Raw genomic sequence first — 16,743 nt, 5'->3', positions numbered from 1 at the left:
GTATACGTGTCCTTTCAACTTAGTAGATGTTTGAAAGAAATAACACACATAAATTGAAAGACAATATATGTATTTAATCCTTAAATAAAAATGATTACACACTAATGGGATCTGTGTGCCTATTGGGGATGACACAATTTCTCAATATTAAAATCAGACTGGGCACCATCATCACCATTTCCTGTTCCAGACTGAGTTTTTTATGGTCTTTGCTTTTTATCACAGCAATCATCAGAAAACTCAGCATTGGGGCGCCTGGGTGGCTCAATGGGTTAAGCCTCTGCCTTTGGCTCAGGTCATGATCTCGGGGTCCTGGGATCCAGCCCCACACTGGGTTCTCTGTTCAGTGGGAAGCCTGCTTCCCCTTCTCTCTCTGCCTGTCTCTCTGCCTACTTGTGATCTCTGTCTGTCAAATAAATAAAATCTTTAAAAAAAAGAAAAGAAAAGAAAACTCAGCATTGCAAAGATATGCTATAGAAAGGAATGTAGCACATTTCATTGTTTATACCATAAACTACCTCCAATTGGTAGTTCCAAGGACGTCGAGAAAATGTCAACTATCCTATGTTTCCCTTGAATGTTCAAAATGCCCCATGCCTTCCTATGAGGTAGATATAATGCACTGGGGTAACTCGGTACACAGTTTGGAAACCACAGAATATAAATTTTATCCATATCTAACTCCCACTGCATAGGTAGGAAAAGAATGTAACGTAGTGATACATCTCTGCACAGAAATGTCAAGGTGGTTCTGTCTAAAGGACAGAAGCAAATCAGGACAGCAAGGCAAGATCCTCCCAATTTCCACCGGCCACCGAGAGCAAGGAGCAAGCCTTTGAAACAAAGGCTACAATTTATGGAAGACTCAATCATTTCCCTGTTTGGAAAGAGCTCTCTATCTCTTAGTGGGAGGAAGATCCTGGAAATTCTGGAAGAAAAAACTACTAACACCGAGGTTGTGACTTATCAAAGAGTTGGTCCTTCAGAAACCACTAGAGAATTAACACACTAGGATAAAGCCATTTAGACACACCCAATCTGCTCTGAAATCAGACAGAGGGAGCTGGACACATTCAGCTTAGTACCCTACTTACTGAAAATCTAAAAGCAAGAAGCATAGCTTCTATACATTCAGTGAATTTCCCGGAGCCTTGTAGAGATCTATGCATGTTGTAGCTACTCTATTGACTACCTGGTAGCTGAATAATTAAATGCACATGAAATAAAATATTTCTGTGTTTTGGGTTCATTAAAATAGTGGCATTTCCTGACATCAATCTGCTTAGGATCCATAGTCGTTTCTTTCATTAGGATAGAAGTGATTTCACTTACTGAACTGAGGGCAGAACCTCAAATTCTAAACCTCAGTCAGGTGCTGTGTTCCCCCTATTCGGTCCTAGAAGAAGAGTCTTCCTGAGTTTCTATCACTATGGCTTCCACATTTGAAATCATATCATATCACATCACATCGTATCATATCATATTATTTATAATTTTTTTCTAAGGCTGAGATATAGAAGTCTAAATATTTTAAGAGATGGCCCGTTCTCCTTACATATGCATGAGTCCCTAGAGTGGTATTGGGTATTTTGAATAATCATTGCATATGACTGCTTACCTAGCACTTCTTCCTTGAATGCACCTTCAGCACTCCTGCAGCCGACCTCGCAGGATTCTCGCTGTAGAGACATGTACCATCCCGGTCAGTGCAGCCTTCCTCCTGCTTTTGCTGATACATTTCAACTACATCGTGACATTCAAGTGCCTGGTGTATAAGTATACCTCTCTATCAATTCTTTCAACTGCAATCCTTTAAGTTTCCGTTTGCCAGTGGGATTAGAAGAACATCTTTCAAACTTTTTTGACCATGTCTCAAATTCCAAAAGACATTTAACAAACAACATAGTACACATATACATGTTGGGGGAAACAATCTGGAAACAGTACTTACTTTTTTTCCTCTTTTTTTAATACTTTTACTGAGGCATATTTTGTATGCTATAAAATTCACCCATTTAAAGTGCAGGATTCAGTGTTTTTTAATATATTCACGGAACTGTGCAATCATCACTACATCTAATTTTAGAACAAGTTCATCCCATTAAGAAATCCCGCACCTGTGATGCAATCATACATGTTCTGTTCTAGTCTATTCTTTCATTTTGTTTGTTGTGACTCTTTATTCACTAAGTTGATTTCATGATCCTCTAATGAGTGACATCCCATAATGTCAGAAAGCACTGAGCTCAACAATGCAATTAAACGTTTGCCATCTTGGTCAAAGGTTTAGTGAGTTAGTAACCGAAAACTCTAGCCTAAAATGATGTCTATTTAATTTATATACTCATGCTTTCCTTCAGAAATTAAAAACTTACTAAATTTCTTAGTAATTTGAACATTTTAATGAATATCTTAATACTAATGTTACATTTTAAGGTCTACAAAACCCTAGTAATGATTAGCATTTTACTTCATTAACTTAAAACAGTAAACATTTTCATGACCCAGACATAAATTTCCTGCAACTCTTAACAGATGCATTAGCATTCGTTAGAAAGAAGGAAGGAGGGAAGGAAGGAAGAAAGAAAAGACGGAAGGAAGGAGAAGGAAAGGAAAAAGAAAAGATAAAACTTTTGGAGAAAAGGCACAAATTTAAGACCATAACACAATCATGATCTCCCTGCTTTCATTCAGTTTGCATTTATAATACCTAGGACAACATGCTATTGTTTCTCATGGAGATAGTGGAAACCATGACACAATACATTTGCCCTAAACATCCCAAGTAATTTGCAAATACTAGCTGCACAATGTTTGACCTATTCACTCAAGGGAAGTGCAGACTGATAAACTTGGGTTTGCTTAGTTAGGGATTAATTTAAATACCTCAGTCTGGGCTCAGGATTATTTAACTTAAGGGCTTAGTATACTTTTCACATTCTTTTTGCAGGCTCCAATAAAACACTTGTTGAATAAATATACCAAGTGGCAACAAAATTATCATGTAACTGGAATTTTTTTCCAAGCAGTAAAACCAAGGAAGAAGAAAGGAAATAGAATAGAGTTTATTTGGAAATATTGCTAGTCCTGACTGTCCAGTAAATTGTAGGTTTATTTTTCCTGCATCTTTTCAGAGGAAAATATATAATAAAATTCAGATCTATGTAGGCATTTGCTATTTTGTTACTCTGCAAAGCTTGTATTTTTTTTTCAGTTTTATTGAGATATAATTGACATATAAATTGTGTAAGTTTAAGGTATACAACATGTTGATTTGATACATTTATATATTGCAAAATGATTACCACTATAGCATTAGCTAACATCTCCATCCCGTCACATAATTACCATTTCCTTTTGTGGTGAGGACATTTAATATCTACTTTCTTGGCAACATTCAGGTATAGAATGCAGAATTATTAGCTATTAGCTGTGTATTAGGTCACCAGAACTTGTTAATATTAAAACTGGAAGTTTGTATTCTAAGAAGTTTAAATGTTATATCAAGTGGAGGCAACACTATAAATTAGATTCTCTCCCTCTCCCTCTCTCTCATCTAACATTGGGCTTAGAATGACATTATCCAGTGCTCAAATTGCCTAGAGAGAATCTAAAGGTGGTCAGATTTAAGGAATCAGAGAATCTGAGCCCAGAGCCCCTGGATGAGGCATGTTTACAGTGTATCCCAGGCCACTGAGCTACCATTCCCATTGCAGAAGCCAAGTTCATGCTTCCCAGGGGCTACATCAGTCTGCTGTCTCTGTTCTAGTCCACACTCCCATTTCTCCCATAGTAGTAAAACCAACTTTCATCCCTCTGGCTCCACCCTGTATTTTTTTTTTTAAGATTTTATTTATTTATTTGACAGAGATCACAAGTAGGCAGAGGCAGGCAGAGAGAGAGAGGAGGAAGCAGGCTCCCTGCTGAGCAGAGAGCCCAATGCGGGGCTCGATCCCAGGACCCTGGGATCATGACCTGAGCTGAAGGCAGAGGCTTTAACCCACTGAACTACCCAGGCGCCCCTCCACCTCTGTATTTATCAGACAGGTACACATGCTGGCAATGCGTTTTCTTAGTCCTGTAACCCAAGGAGGACATACCCACCCCCATCCTGGGATGCCCCTAGTACAGCCTCTCCGTATGAATTGTGGCTTCCTTTCCTTAAAAACTATTCATTCATTCAAAAAATGCTTATTGAGTACATACTTTGTGTTTGTGCCAAGCACTGGTATAGGCTTTAAGGATCTAGCAGTAAGCAAGACTGGTAAGTTTCCCACCTTCATGGAATTTACATTCTCTTAGAAGAAGACAGACATGGGGTGCCTGGGTGGATCAGTCGTTAAGTGTCTGCCTTTGGCTCAGGTCTATGATCCCAGGGTCCTGGGATCGAGCCTCGCATCAGGCTCTCTGCTTGGCAGGAAGCCTGCTTCTCCCTTTCCCACTCCCCCTGCTTGTGTTCCAGCTCTCGTTGTCTCTCTCTCTGTCAAATAAATAAATAAAATCTTAAAAAAAAGAAGAAGAAGAAGAAGACAGACAATGAGTAAAACAGAAAATTAAATAAAATACATTCAGATAACAAGAAGTGCTATGAAGAAAATAAAGCAAGGTAAAGGCATAAGGCATGACTAGGCAAGAAGGAGACTTTGTCTTCTCGGGGTACTCAGGAAGAAACATGCAGAGAGGATCCTGGAGCAGGACCTGAGTGACTGCAAGCATCTGGGCTCATAAAAGGTCTTAAGGACAAAAGCTAGGAGGCAGGAATGTTCCCTCTATATTCTGAAGAGGGAAAGGCCCGTGTGGCAGGCAGAGAACAAGGGAGAGGGAGTGCAAGAGGAGGCCCAGCAAAGGGTAGTTCATAAGCTTTCTCAACAGCAATGCAAAGCCATAGAAAGGTTTTGGGGAACAATATGATCTAATTTGCATTTTTAATTAGCAGGGATAAGCCATCTCACTTGCTGACATCATTTTCCAAGTTATAGTTTGCTAAGCTAACTCTTCCAACACTATTTCCTCCAAGGAATGTGTGCAGAAATTCTCAGCTTCCTAGGTTGAAGCATTAATGGTTGAAGAGTTGATTTCCTCCTGCAGGTGTGGGTAGGTGAGTTCAAACATCTAGTCTCCATAGATCTATCTCAATCTCTATAACTCTATAGCATGTATTGCTGTTCAATTCTACTTTATTTAAAGTGTAAAACAGCCCAGTGTACAAAGAAAAGAACAGAATAATAATGTGAGTTATAACAGAGAGAAAAGCTTTATGTCATATACACACAGACGGCAGGCAGCACGCTGATCACCAGGAAGCTACCTCATTAGCAATCCAATCTCAGGCTGCTTCCGGGCTCGAGAGGCTTGAACCATCCCTGACTTTCTTAACACTATCTTTCCAGGGATGGTTTTGGTGGGGGGAGGGTGGCAATGTTACTTTAACCACATAAAAAGTTTCTCAGGCTGTTTTTGATTTTTTAAAATCTAATTAGGAAAGATTTATAATTTTTTTTTTACATATGGAGTGAATTCCGCCTGCCCCCCCCCACCCCCTGGCCCCATCTACTCCCAGGGGGAAATCACTCAGGCACAGAGAAAGCACAGACTATTGAGAAAATGATCCAACGTAATATTTTGTATTGTTTATTTTTATTCTCTAGTAAAAAGAAACTTTTCTGTTTTACTAATGGATGGTAAGTTATATTCCTTTCCCAGGCAGAATAAAATAGTTCTGTCCTTTGGTTTCAAGGACATTTAAATAGAATACAACATGGGCTTTAAACTGAGAAATCATGTATTTTCTCCATAAACCTCTCTGGTTGACCTAAAACTAATTCTGACGACCACAGAATCCAGAACAGTTGGAGAAGATCAAGTAGGAAAAAAAAAACAAAATCCCTAAGGTCTTTCTGAAAAAGAGGAGAAAACCCAGTGCAGGCGAGGAGCCGGCAGAGGGAGGGGGAGCTGAGAAAAGAGACCTGAGCAGCCAGAGTCAGCAGGAAGACACTTATTATCATAGTAGGGAAAAAAACAATAATAAAATATCTTAAAAGCTGTGCTTTAAAATGTTGTCAAGGAGTTTGTTGAAGAAGGAAGAAAATCGCAAATACAGTGTTCTTTTTTAATATACATATTAAGTGATAGACTACTGTGATTTATTATGAAGGCTTAGGCGGCTTCTTCATTCTTATTTTAATAGCTTTTTAAATCTAAGAGATAAAGACATGGGGTTTGATGACATCTGTTTTGTGCTTGCCAACTCACCTCACAAACAGGGGCATAGGTGTCGTTCTGCACAGGAAAAAAGAAAAGTGAAATTACTTAAAATCCTTAAGGTTGTAAATAATTTTAATGACACTTTATTTTTTTTTTTCAAATTAATTTCTTGCCCCACCATTGGCGAATAACCAATAAAAACAATCAAAATCAAGGAGCCCAGAGCTGGGCCTTCAGTCCAGGCTGGCCACTGTATGAACAGCTATAAAAATTATGTTTGTGGGGAGCCATTGGTTAAGCAAAAGACTCCTGAACTTGGCTCAGCTCGTGATCTCAAAGTCGTGAGATGGAGCCCATGTTGGGCTTAAATTTTCCCTCTCCCCTTCTGTTTGCATCTCTGGAAAAATGGTGCAGTTTGATGTCTACTAGAAAATCCCAGTTGACCAAGAGGTGATCTGCGGTGGACGGGGTTAGAGAATGAAGAGGTGTTAGCAGATGTCCAGTGGAGACAGAAGCTGACATGGAAACCACCAACAGCTCTGGCTAGCAAAGGTGCCCCTGCCCCTGCCTGGACTGGCTGCTCTGGTGCCGACTGTACTGCCTGGACTGTCGCCAGCATCAGACGGTCCTTCCCACTCAGTAACCTGGCAAGTGCTGTCTGAGCATCTGCTGGTTACCTCTCACGGTGTTCTGAGAAACAGAGAGTGGGAGCGAGAAAGAGAGACCCCCTATGATGGGCTTACAGGTCAGAGCAAAAGACAGCAAACACAGACCAAAAGATGATTTCCACTGGAATTCATAAAAAATGGCACCAAAGAAGGTACAAGAATTTTTAGAGTGTGTTATAGTTCCCAGACCCAGAAAATGCCCACTCCACTTTTTGGTAACTCCCATTTTATGGGGCACATAGTCACGAATGTGAGAGTAAGCCTAAGCCTGTTCCAGAGACCCGAGCACAAGACCATACAAGAAAAGGTATGAGCACCATTTGGAAGGAGAAGTTAATGTCCTTATTTAAATCTCAACAATAGAGTTTCACTTGTTAATAAGAAACAATATTAGGATTACCTCAAATCGCCATGATTCAACCTCAGACCTGAACAACCTGAACAAAGGAATCCACTCTTAAAGGAAAAAATTCTTATTCACTATATCAGAGTAATGACAGTGTATCAGGCATGATACAAGAGGGAGATTCTATTATTATCCTAATGTATTGAGGGCGAAAGTAAAGTACCAAGAGGTGAAGTTCTTTAACCAGTTACACACTAAGTGGCAAAGCTGGGATTAATTAAAAACTAAAAATAAAGCATTTGGGTATATATTTTCTATACAGCATGGAGTAAACAAAGGGGTTTGTGACCTCTGGATTAGAATGCTGCCATGTTATCCACAGAGAAACTCCCAAGAGGACCTAGGGCCTTGCTGGCCAAAGTATCATTCAGGAACTACAAGCATCACATCACCTGGGAGCTTGTTACAAATACAGAATCTCGTGTCCCACCCCAGGTCTTCAGAATCAGAATGTGCATTTTATCAAGATCCTTAGATAACTGAACTTTAACATTTGAAAAGCACAAGACTAGGGAATTTGACAAATGCCTGACATTCTACCAAAAGGCCATTACAGTTTAGAGCAATTGTGGGTATCCCTGGGTTCCACAGTTTGCATTCACTTCCCAGGGTCTCCAGTGGCATTAATAGCATTTATCTCAAATTTTCCCCATTATTATGTATCAGTCAGGCTATCATACTTTTCCTTTAGAGTCATGCAAACTCCTTGAAAGCCGATGAAAATTCAAATGGGAATCCTCTTAGATAACTTTTCTCTTGAAAGTGATATTAGTACCAAAACAGAAATATAATTAATACTTACACATTTTAAAGCACAGTTTTCCTGCTCTACAGAGTTCCAGAAATGACATCCTTGGATGCACTGCAAGAGACATAATAAGAGAAAATGGTGACTAGAGAAGGGTGAGAAGGGTAGAGAAGGGTGAGAAGGGTAGAGAAGGGTGACTTTTTCTTGCCACCTGATTAGTGCCACATAGTAACAAAATGTACCTACCCAGGAACCTGCCATCTCAAAAGGATTGGGACCTTTGCAATCCTAAGCAGAGCTCTCCTATTTCCAGGCAGAGCAGGGTTTTGGGTGACTCACTGCACGGCAGCGAGGTTGCTGAGCAGAGGTGGCATGGGCAGGCCTAGAACCCAGAGATCACCCAGCCTTCAAGGAGCACCCCGTCCCCTGGGTAGCTGGCAGCAGGGAAAGTCCTGGACACCATGGCGTCGAGCATATCGTGGGTCCTGGCCAAGACCTTGCACAACAAGCAAAACTCAAAACTGGGGACTCAACCAGAAGGCAGCATACCAAAACCAGAAAAGTCCACAGTTGGGGAAGTGCATTCACGGTTACATTTTGAGTCACTACACACTTGTTGAATAAATGGATATAGGGGCAGACAAGTAATAAAACCATAAATGTAATTGTTAGGAGAAACACTGGAGACCATCTCATCTGACTTTCTCAGACAACAGGTAATAAAACGAAGTCTCAGAAATATTAAGTAATTTGCCCCAAGCCACACAGCCAAGTAGAATCAAAATCATGGAGTTGGCCTTGTCCTGTGTGTTCCTTCCTCTTTGACACACTGTGCCTGGGTTCATTTTTGAATATTCTGTAATTCAGACTTCCTGCTATTTTCAGTTGAACTTCCTCCATCAAGGACAAAGAAATGAGACTCTACTTAGGAATTATTCTTATTGTAATAAAACCTGACCAGGGTCCCATTTTTATCAACGCAAACACTATAAACTTCCTGACAGTGGAAGTGATTACTCACCGGTTCACTCAGATTGTATGGCGTGCCCGTGTCAAGCTGTCGGCCCTGAAGTGGAGGAGATCAGAAACACCAGCTATCAATTTTGTGTCCAGTATGACTACCATGGCTTTTTTTAAAAAGCTTCCTGGAATAGTGTTTTCTAACTATAAAGTACAATGTTTTAAAGTCATTAAATCAGTCATGAAATCTGGTAAAATGTCAATGCACATTATAAGATGGAATGCCTGAAAATTCTGCAGAAATTATCAAGGCAGAGCAGGGGGGCTGTAAGGAGTGGTTAAGGACCATGGGCATATTCTTACACTGTATGAAGTAAGCCTGTGACTTTAGTCAAGTCATCGAGTCAAAGGATTTGGGGGTTAAAGATGAATTACAGTCAGGTTTGGTTTTTTTTTTAAGCAGTCTTACTAAGAATAGTGAAAAAATATAAATTCAGAATTTCACATATAGTAAAACATCAGATTATTCTTTTTTTCTCATATTTTCATAAATTTTAAGGGCTTTTTGTGCTGGAAGAATATAAAAGAAATAGGAATGACGGAGGGAAAATCTATAAATTGTCCATCCTCTCCCTGGTTGTTACATGAGTAGAGTCCTTGGTAAACTGAAAGGTTTACAAAGGATGACAATATAGGGCCTATGATGATAGATATGTGCCAATAGTGTTCAATGGATAGATCTAATTGTCAGCATCCCTCACTGACTGACTTAGAAATATGAGTAGAGGATAACTAAGTGAATACTCCTAGTACCTCTAATGGGTACTGCTCAGAACATCCCCTGAAAAGTCGCAGGATTTGAAACATTGAATTGAAGAGATGATTAATCCAGCCAGGAGCATGCCGTCTGACCTTGGCTGACCCAGCACTATAAGCAAGATGTGTTCCAGGAGATGATAGAAAATCCAAAGGAGGCCTGGAGGCGTTTAGTTTCATTTTTGTTTTTTAAGATTTATTTATTTATTTCAGAGAGAGAGAGAGAGAGAGCACGCGTGCGCAAGCAAGCAGAAGAAGGCGCAGAGGGAAAGAATCTTGATGCATACTCCCCACCCAGCAGGGAGTCTGGTGCAGGGCGTGGGGCTGGATCCTATGACCCATGAGATCATGATTCTTGAGATCAGGACCCAAGCGGAAGTAAGAGACAGATGCTTAACCGACTGAGCCATCCAGGCACACCCCACTCCAGGTGGTTGAAGCCTCTCTTGAGGGCTTCTGAATAGCCCTCGCTTTTCAGAGGGAAGAGAAGATCCATTGAACACTAAGTTCACTGAGCGTTCTCTCCCCTTCTAGGTAAGAGCCATTCATTTTGGCCTTCACTCTGTACTTCGAACAGTCCAGAGGGATAAAAGGTCTTCAATAAGTATATACATAAGGAATAAACCCATGAACTCAAGATGGCCCATTACATAGGAATGCTCCAGAAGCCCTGTCTCTCGAAAGCCCCCTCAATGGCCTTGCACTGTGAGGTTTCACTTAGGAAGTAATCAGACACAGGAACCAAAGAACCAAAGTTACTTTTTCCCCTGCCATTTGATATGTGAATAAAGATTGCTCTGGCCTCCATTCCCTAATCACATTTGTAGAGAAAGGAGGATGCTTCATGTGTTTTGATTTTTTTTTAATTTTTTTTAACATTTTATTTATTTATTTGACAGAGAGAGAGAGATCACAAGTAGGCAGAGAGGCAGGCAGAGAGAGAGGGGGAAGCAGGCTCCCCGCTGAGCAGAGAGCCCGATGCGGGGCTCGATCCCAGGACTCTGAGATCATGACCTGAGCCGGAGGCAGAGGCTTTAACCCACTGAGCCACCCAGGCGCCCCATGATTTTTTATAAGAAATACTCAGAGAGTCAGAACTGAATCTTTAAGATTAATTTTGCAGCTATGGGCATAATAATGCTTTGTTTCCATGATTTCGTTCAAAAAAAAAGCTTTTGATTCCCCTTTATATGATTAAACCACAATCATATACAATGAAGTCTAAGAGGGAATTTGCGATTAAATTTTTTCAGATCCCTTCAAAAATCTGCTAGCTCACAAAAACAAAAGAGAGGTTGCTGGGTAGTTTCTGCATTCCATTTTAAACAGCGGGCCAACAGAGATGTTTCTTGGTGACCATAAAGTCACACTGTAACAGTCCTGAGTCCTTTCATCGGCAGCTCTAAAGACTGAATTTAACAGGCTGAAGAGAGAGCCACCACAGGGCCTTGGGCAAGGTAGCTTCAGGAGTCAGGTCTATGGCATGATGAAGAAGATGCTGTCAACCCTCGTCCTCAACAATATTAGAGCTACCATTCAGCGAGTGATCCTATGTTCTGACAGGTTACCAGCTGTTTTACACTAAATCTTATTCAACCTCTCAATGGCACTAGTAGGTATGTATTATTACTAACCCTCTTGTACAGCTGAGATCCAGGGAGGTTCAGTGAATGGCTCAAGAGTTAAAATGTAAAGAAGGCTGAGAGTTGTCTCCAGACCCTGTCCCCTTAACCAAAGTACGATGCTCCCTGTGATCTGCACCAAATCCACAGTCCTCCCTTTGCAATGAGACTCCTCGTCAGTTTACCCTAGCACCACCTCCTCCAATGAGCTGCTTGAAACACACAATCCCAGCCCTGGATCCTAAGTCTTCTTAACTCATTTCTACCACTTGGCACAAGTTTGACTCTCCCAGCACCCCCTCAGCCGGAACTACTTTCATTTCTTTACTTCCTACCCTAGGAAATGAAACAGAGCAGTATGGTCTGCATTTTAGTCCCATATAGAACACCTGCACCTGATGTGACATTGAAGTATTCTCATCTGACACGTAACTAAGATAGTACTTAGTGCATAAAGTTCTGTGAGGAGTCAATTAAATAATGTACTATTAGAGTACAGTGCCAGGCACTGGGGATCTATTAGTAATATTAGGTGCAAACAACTTTCCCAAACTTATCTCTGATGAGTGATACAATAATCTCTTCAGATATATTTCTTGATGAGCATGAGAGCACTGGTTTATCCCACCTTTGCCAACTATAAATGTTTTTATCTTTGCCAATTTGATGAAAGCAAAGTCAGTCCTTCTGCAATTCTGTGAGGCTGCATACTTATCAATAGGCGTTAGCCATTTCTGCTTTTTATTTTGTGAAGTAGGGCTTCATGTTCTAAACTTGTCTTATTTTTCTCTAAGATTTTATTTATTTATTTGACAGAGAGAGCGAGAGAGCACAAGCAGGGGGAGCATCAGAGGGAGAGGGAGAAGCAGACTCCCCGCTGAGCAGGGAGCCAGTAAGGGGGTGAAGGCAGCCGCTTAACCAACTGAGCCATCCAGGTGTCCCTAAACTTAATTTAAATACTTTTTTATATACAAGGTTTGGTTAAAATTCTGTTCATCCTATGTAATATTTTTCCCATTTGGGGGGCTTTTTCTTGTGCTCTGTTTATTGTCCAATAATTTAAGTTTCTAAGTAGTTAAATTATTAATAATTTCTTGTAGGGATTCTGTATTTTTGAAACAGCCTTCTTAAGGCATTGCCACTCCAAGACTGTAGAAATATTCACTTCTAATTTATTCCAACATATCTATGGGGTGAAGTCTTGTTTTGTTTTTGTTTTGTTTCTGTTTGTTTTATCTAAATACAGTATTTTTAACAACTCCTGGAATCTATGTGAATCTGGTAGTATTGTTAAGGAGTTAGGTTTTTAAAAATTTGCCTGAACTTTAAAAAAAAAAACTTTATTTCTGGGATGCCTGGGTGGCTCAGTTGGTTAAGCGTTCGACTCTTGGTTTTGATTCAGGTCATGATCTCATGGTGGTGAGACTGAGCTCTGTATTAGGTTCTGCGCTCAGTGGGGAGTCTGCTTCTCTCTCTCTCTCTCTCTCTCTCTCTCTCTCCCTTTGCCCCTCTGCCCCTCCTCCTGCTCTCTCTCTCTCTGTCTCTCAGATAAATAAATAAAATCTTTTTTTAAAAAAACATGTGCTGGCTTCGGCAGCACATATACTAAAAAACATACTTCATTGTCAGATCCCACACATGCATAGCCACCGCCCTCATTATCCACATCATTCACCAGAATGGTAGTTTTTACCAAGGATAGATCTACATGGACACAATAATAATCCGCTGAAGTCCGTAGTTTACCTTGGGGCTCACTCACAGTTGTATATTCTGTGGGTTTGGACAAATGTATAGTGACATGTATCCATCATGATATTGTACGGAGTATTTTCACTGTTTCTAACAATCCTCTGTGCTCTCCCTATGCATCTCCCCACCACATACAAACCCACTCCTGGAAACCACTGATCTCTTCAGCATCTCCATCGTTGTGCCTTTCCTAAAATGTCATGTGTTTGGACTCATCCAGTATGGGGTCTTTTCAGATCGGCTTTTTCACTTAGTGTATGTCTTTAAGGTTCAATTCACGTCTTCTCATGGCTTGAAAGCTCATGTCTTTTCAGTTCTGAATAATATTTCACTGTCTGGATGTGCCACAGTTTACTTATTCATTCACCTACTGAAGGAAGGTGTTATTTTTTATGGTATATCAACAGCCCCACTTTGGTTGGAACTGCCATCTTTGTCATATTCCACACTTCCTTTGTGCACAGCTTCCCTCCCACACTGTATTCCAGCTTAATGATCTGCCCACTCCTACACCAATAAAAACTGTGCTAATTCCTGGATATTTTATGGCATTTTTGGATTCTGGTTCTGTTCTATTATCTTGCTATAAAATTATATATAGATATACAAGAAAGGTATTGATGCTTGTTCTTTTTTTTTTTAAACAGGATAACCTCTGAACTCTAGTTTCTAATGCCTTGCATTGAATTGAATTGATGCTTCTAACAGAACATCTCTCAATGCTAGTTCCTGAGTTGTTGGGACTTGCTACTCAAAAAAAAAGGGGGGGGGGCCGAAGAAGATCAGAAAATTATGATTAAACAAAGCCATTAATATGCTGTTGTGCCCTGTGAATCTACACAAAGCTGGCAAGAAGCATTCCCATAAACTATTTGACTGTGGGTGTCTTTTGTTTCTTTTTCACGAAGGCTGCCACAATACTAGTGTTCTGAAGAACCTTCATTATTTTTTGTTCTCTGCAGCACAGGCACATATAGCTCAAAAATATTAAGTCAGTTACTACATTCAACTAATACCTACAGATCCCTCAAATGATATAAATTGTTCATGCTCTGCATAGAACTATGATCTGTATACATTTGGACAGCAGTTCTAAACTTTCCTTTGTATAAGACTGTGTTTCTTTTTAAAAAGCAAAGATGCCTCAGGGTCAAGAACCACCCAGTGAAATCAAAGATGACCTCTGCAGCAAACGTCCGGGCTGCAAAGAATGGCTCACATGAAAAATGCGAACAGTATCATAAACTCGAGCACTTTACATATGCTGTATCCACTGTTCCTTCACCTAGCTTCTGTCCCTCCAGGCCCTGTGTGGGAGGCCCAGATGGAGAACACTGATGACAGGCGCTAGGCAAATTGGCAGACCATGTCTCTCCCAGTGGCCACCGCATCGGCGGGGCCTGTGTCTGTGGGTGGTGAGCGGAAGGCAGTGCAACAAAGGAACAGACTGTCTGCTCCTACTGCCTGAAACCCAGGAGCCCACACAAAGATAAGACAAAACTAAACATAACTAAAAAATAAAACAAAATAAAACAAATAAAATGGAGACTACAGTAATGGAAACAACCGACATCAGCTTTGACAGTAAGGGGAAATTAACAAATTATGGTGGACATTTATAGGATGGGAATATTCTAAATACTGAAGATCCCATTTCCATAAAAACATCAGGGTGTAGGGAAAACTTACAAGGTCACGTTAGGTGAAAAAGACAGATGCACAACTGTATGTAAAATTATATACATATTTGAAGAGAAAATGCATTTTTCTTTTCCTTCTCTACTTCTATACCTCATAAATATTTTGCAGCGAATATATGTTCTATTCAGGGGAAATTTTTAAATTATTCAATAAAGAATACAAATGGGGCTCCTGGGTGGCTCAATGGGTTGAGCCTCTGCCTTTGGCTTGGGTCATGGTCTCAGGATTTTGGGATCGAGCCCCACATCAGGCTCTCTGCTCAGCGGGGAGCCTGCTTCCCCCCTCCTCTCTCTCTGCCTGCCTCTCTGCCTGCTTGTGGTCTCTGTCTGTCAAATTAAAAAAAAAAAAAAAAGAATACTTATTATAGTCTTATTTTTCCATGTTTAAGTTTGGATGATGACTGTCAAAGCCTAATGCATACAATCCCACCTTAATGGCAATAAGGTCTTCAACAGTGATTTATATAAAATACCAAACTTTTTAAAAAAACGCTACTATCCATAGAACGCTTAAGTAGTGTTTGAATCTATAGTTTAAATTAAGCCAGAAGAGTGTAACACAGATAATTAGCCTTTTTATCCACCCAGGACTTCTACCCCCAACACTTTAGCATAACAAGGAGTACTTTTATTATTGGAAAAAGTAGGACTATAAGTAGCTCGTAAGCTATCAAGCTATTTCCTTTGTCTCTAGATAAGAAGAGTACATCTTTCCGTGGCTAGAAAATATTTGTTTGTTTGTTTGTTTTACAATTGATTCAGGGGCTATTTGAAGCACAACCACGTCCCAATAACTGAAAGATGCGAAACATTTTATAGGGGAAGGGTATCCAGAAAACTCATTCTTGAAAAAAAATTACAAATGCACAGGTAAAAGTAGAGGAACTTAAAAACAAGTCTTGCTTTTCAAATAAAACATTGTTTTATCTGCATCTGCTCCCTTGGGCATCCACCTCCCCATACAACCCTCCCAGTTGCTACTGCCGTCTGCAACTAGGAGGCATGGCCCTATGCTTCAAGACAAATAAATGGTTTGGAAATAGACAAGTTTAAATTGATATTTTAAAAACATGCACAATTTATCGCATGTAAGCCTCTTTAAGCCAATTACTATGCCCCCTCCTCCACAGGGAAAAAAATAAATCTATGAGCAGATAACTTAAAGAAATAAAATAGACCTCCCTTACCTTCTGTAATTAAAAACGTTCCTAACTTATTTTGGGGAAAAAAAAAAAAAACATCTTTCTTGCGGTGCTACCACGTCTCATGAGAAAATCATTCACTCATTTTTAACAAGCTGAATTCTACACGATCCAGTTCCTGCAAAGAGAAATATTAGAGCAGCAGAACTTACCAGGTTAGTTACACATGACTTTAGGCAGTGGTTTAAAACTGTACACTGTACCAGAGAAATCCATATGCCGCCAAGAGTCGCAACATTGACAAGTTTCAGAATAAGCCAGCAAATGTTCTTCATCACTTCACCGGTGGCAATTTTTAGATGACCATTCTTCTCATTTTCTCCATCCCACTATATCAATTCTTTAAGTTTCTGTTGAAAGAGTGGCTGATGGAGGTTGGGGTTTTGGGGTATTTTTTTTTTCTGACATGTGAGAATATCTTTGCCTTTTAAAATAACACTTAGACCATTTACTCTAGACCTTTAAATCCTAGATACCGTGTAATAGTCACGTAAGAGCTATTTCATAATTGAGTTTCCTTTTACTCAGAAAGGATCTAAAGGTTAGATCCTAGCAGTGAGCTTCGCATGGGAAATAAACAATGTAGAAAAGGCAAACTGCATTTCAGCGAGCCTGTGACACTTGGCACCGTCTGAAACTGGAGCTCTTCGGACCGTCCACAGCTT

At 40.1% G+C, this 16,743-nt stretch overlaps 1 protein-coding gene across 2 annotated transcripts in view; it reads right to left on the bottom strand.

Moving 5' to 3' along the window:
• The window catches only part of ROS1 (ROS proto-oncogene 1, receptor tyrosine kinase), a gene marked incomplete at its 5' end in the record, with an annotated part of 117,138 nt that extends 100,785 nt beyond the window's left edge, over positions 1 to 16,353 (bottom strand). For both annotated transcript variants that reach the window (XM_080805488.1, XM_080805487.1), the window contains 5 exons: positions 1,619 to 1,679; positions 6,253 to 6,279; positions 8,081 to 8,140; positions 9,048 to 9,092; positions 16,231 to 16,353. In XM_080805488.1, coding sequence (XP_080661614.1) covers positions 1,619 to 1,679; positions 6,253 to 6,279; positions 8,081 to 8,140; positions 9,048 to 9,092; positions 16,231 to 16,353 — 316 coding nt within the window. The remainder of the gene's footprint in view (positions 1 to 1,618; positions 1,680 to 6,252; positions 6,280 to 8,080; positions 8,141 to 9,047; positions 9,093 to 16,230) is intronic.
• Between the last annotated feature and the right edge of the window lie 390 nt (positions 16,354 to 16,743).

This window comes from Martes martes, assembly GCF_963455335.1.
Source record: "Martes martes genome assembly, chromosome: 6".
Classification (NCBI taxonomy): Eukaryota; Metazoa; Chordata; class Mammalia; order Carnivora; family Mustelidae; genus Martes; species Martes martes.
The sequence above is the reverse complement of the archived record's forward strand: the minus strand, read 5'-3'. Positions and strand labels throughout refer to the sequence as shown.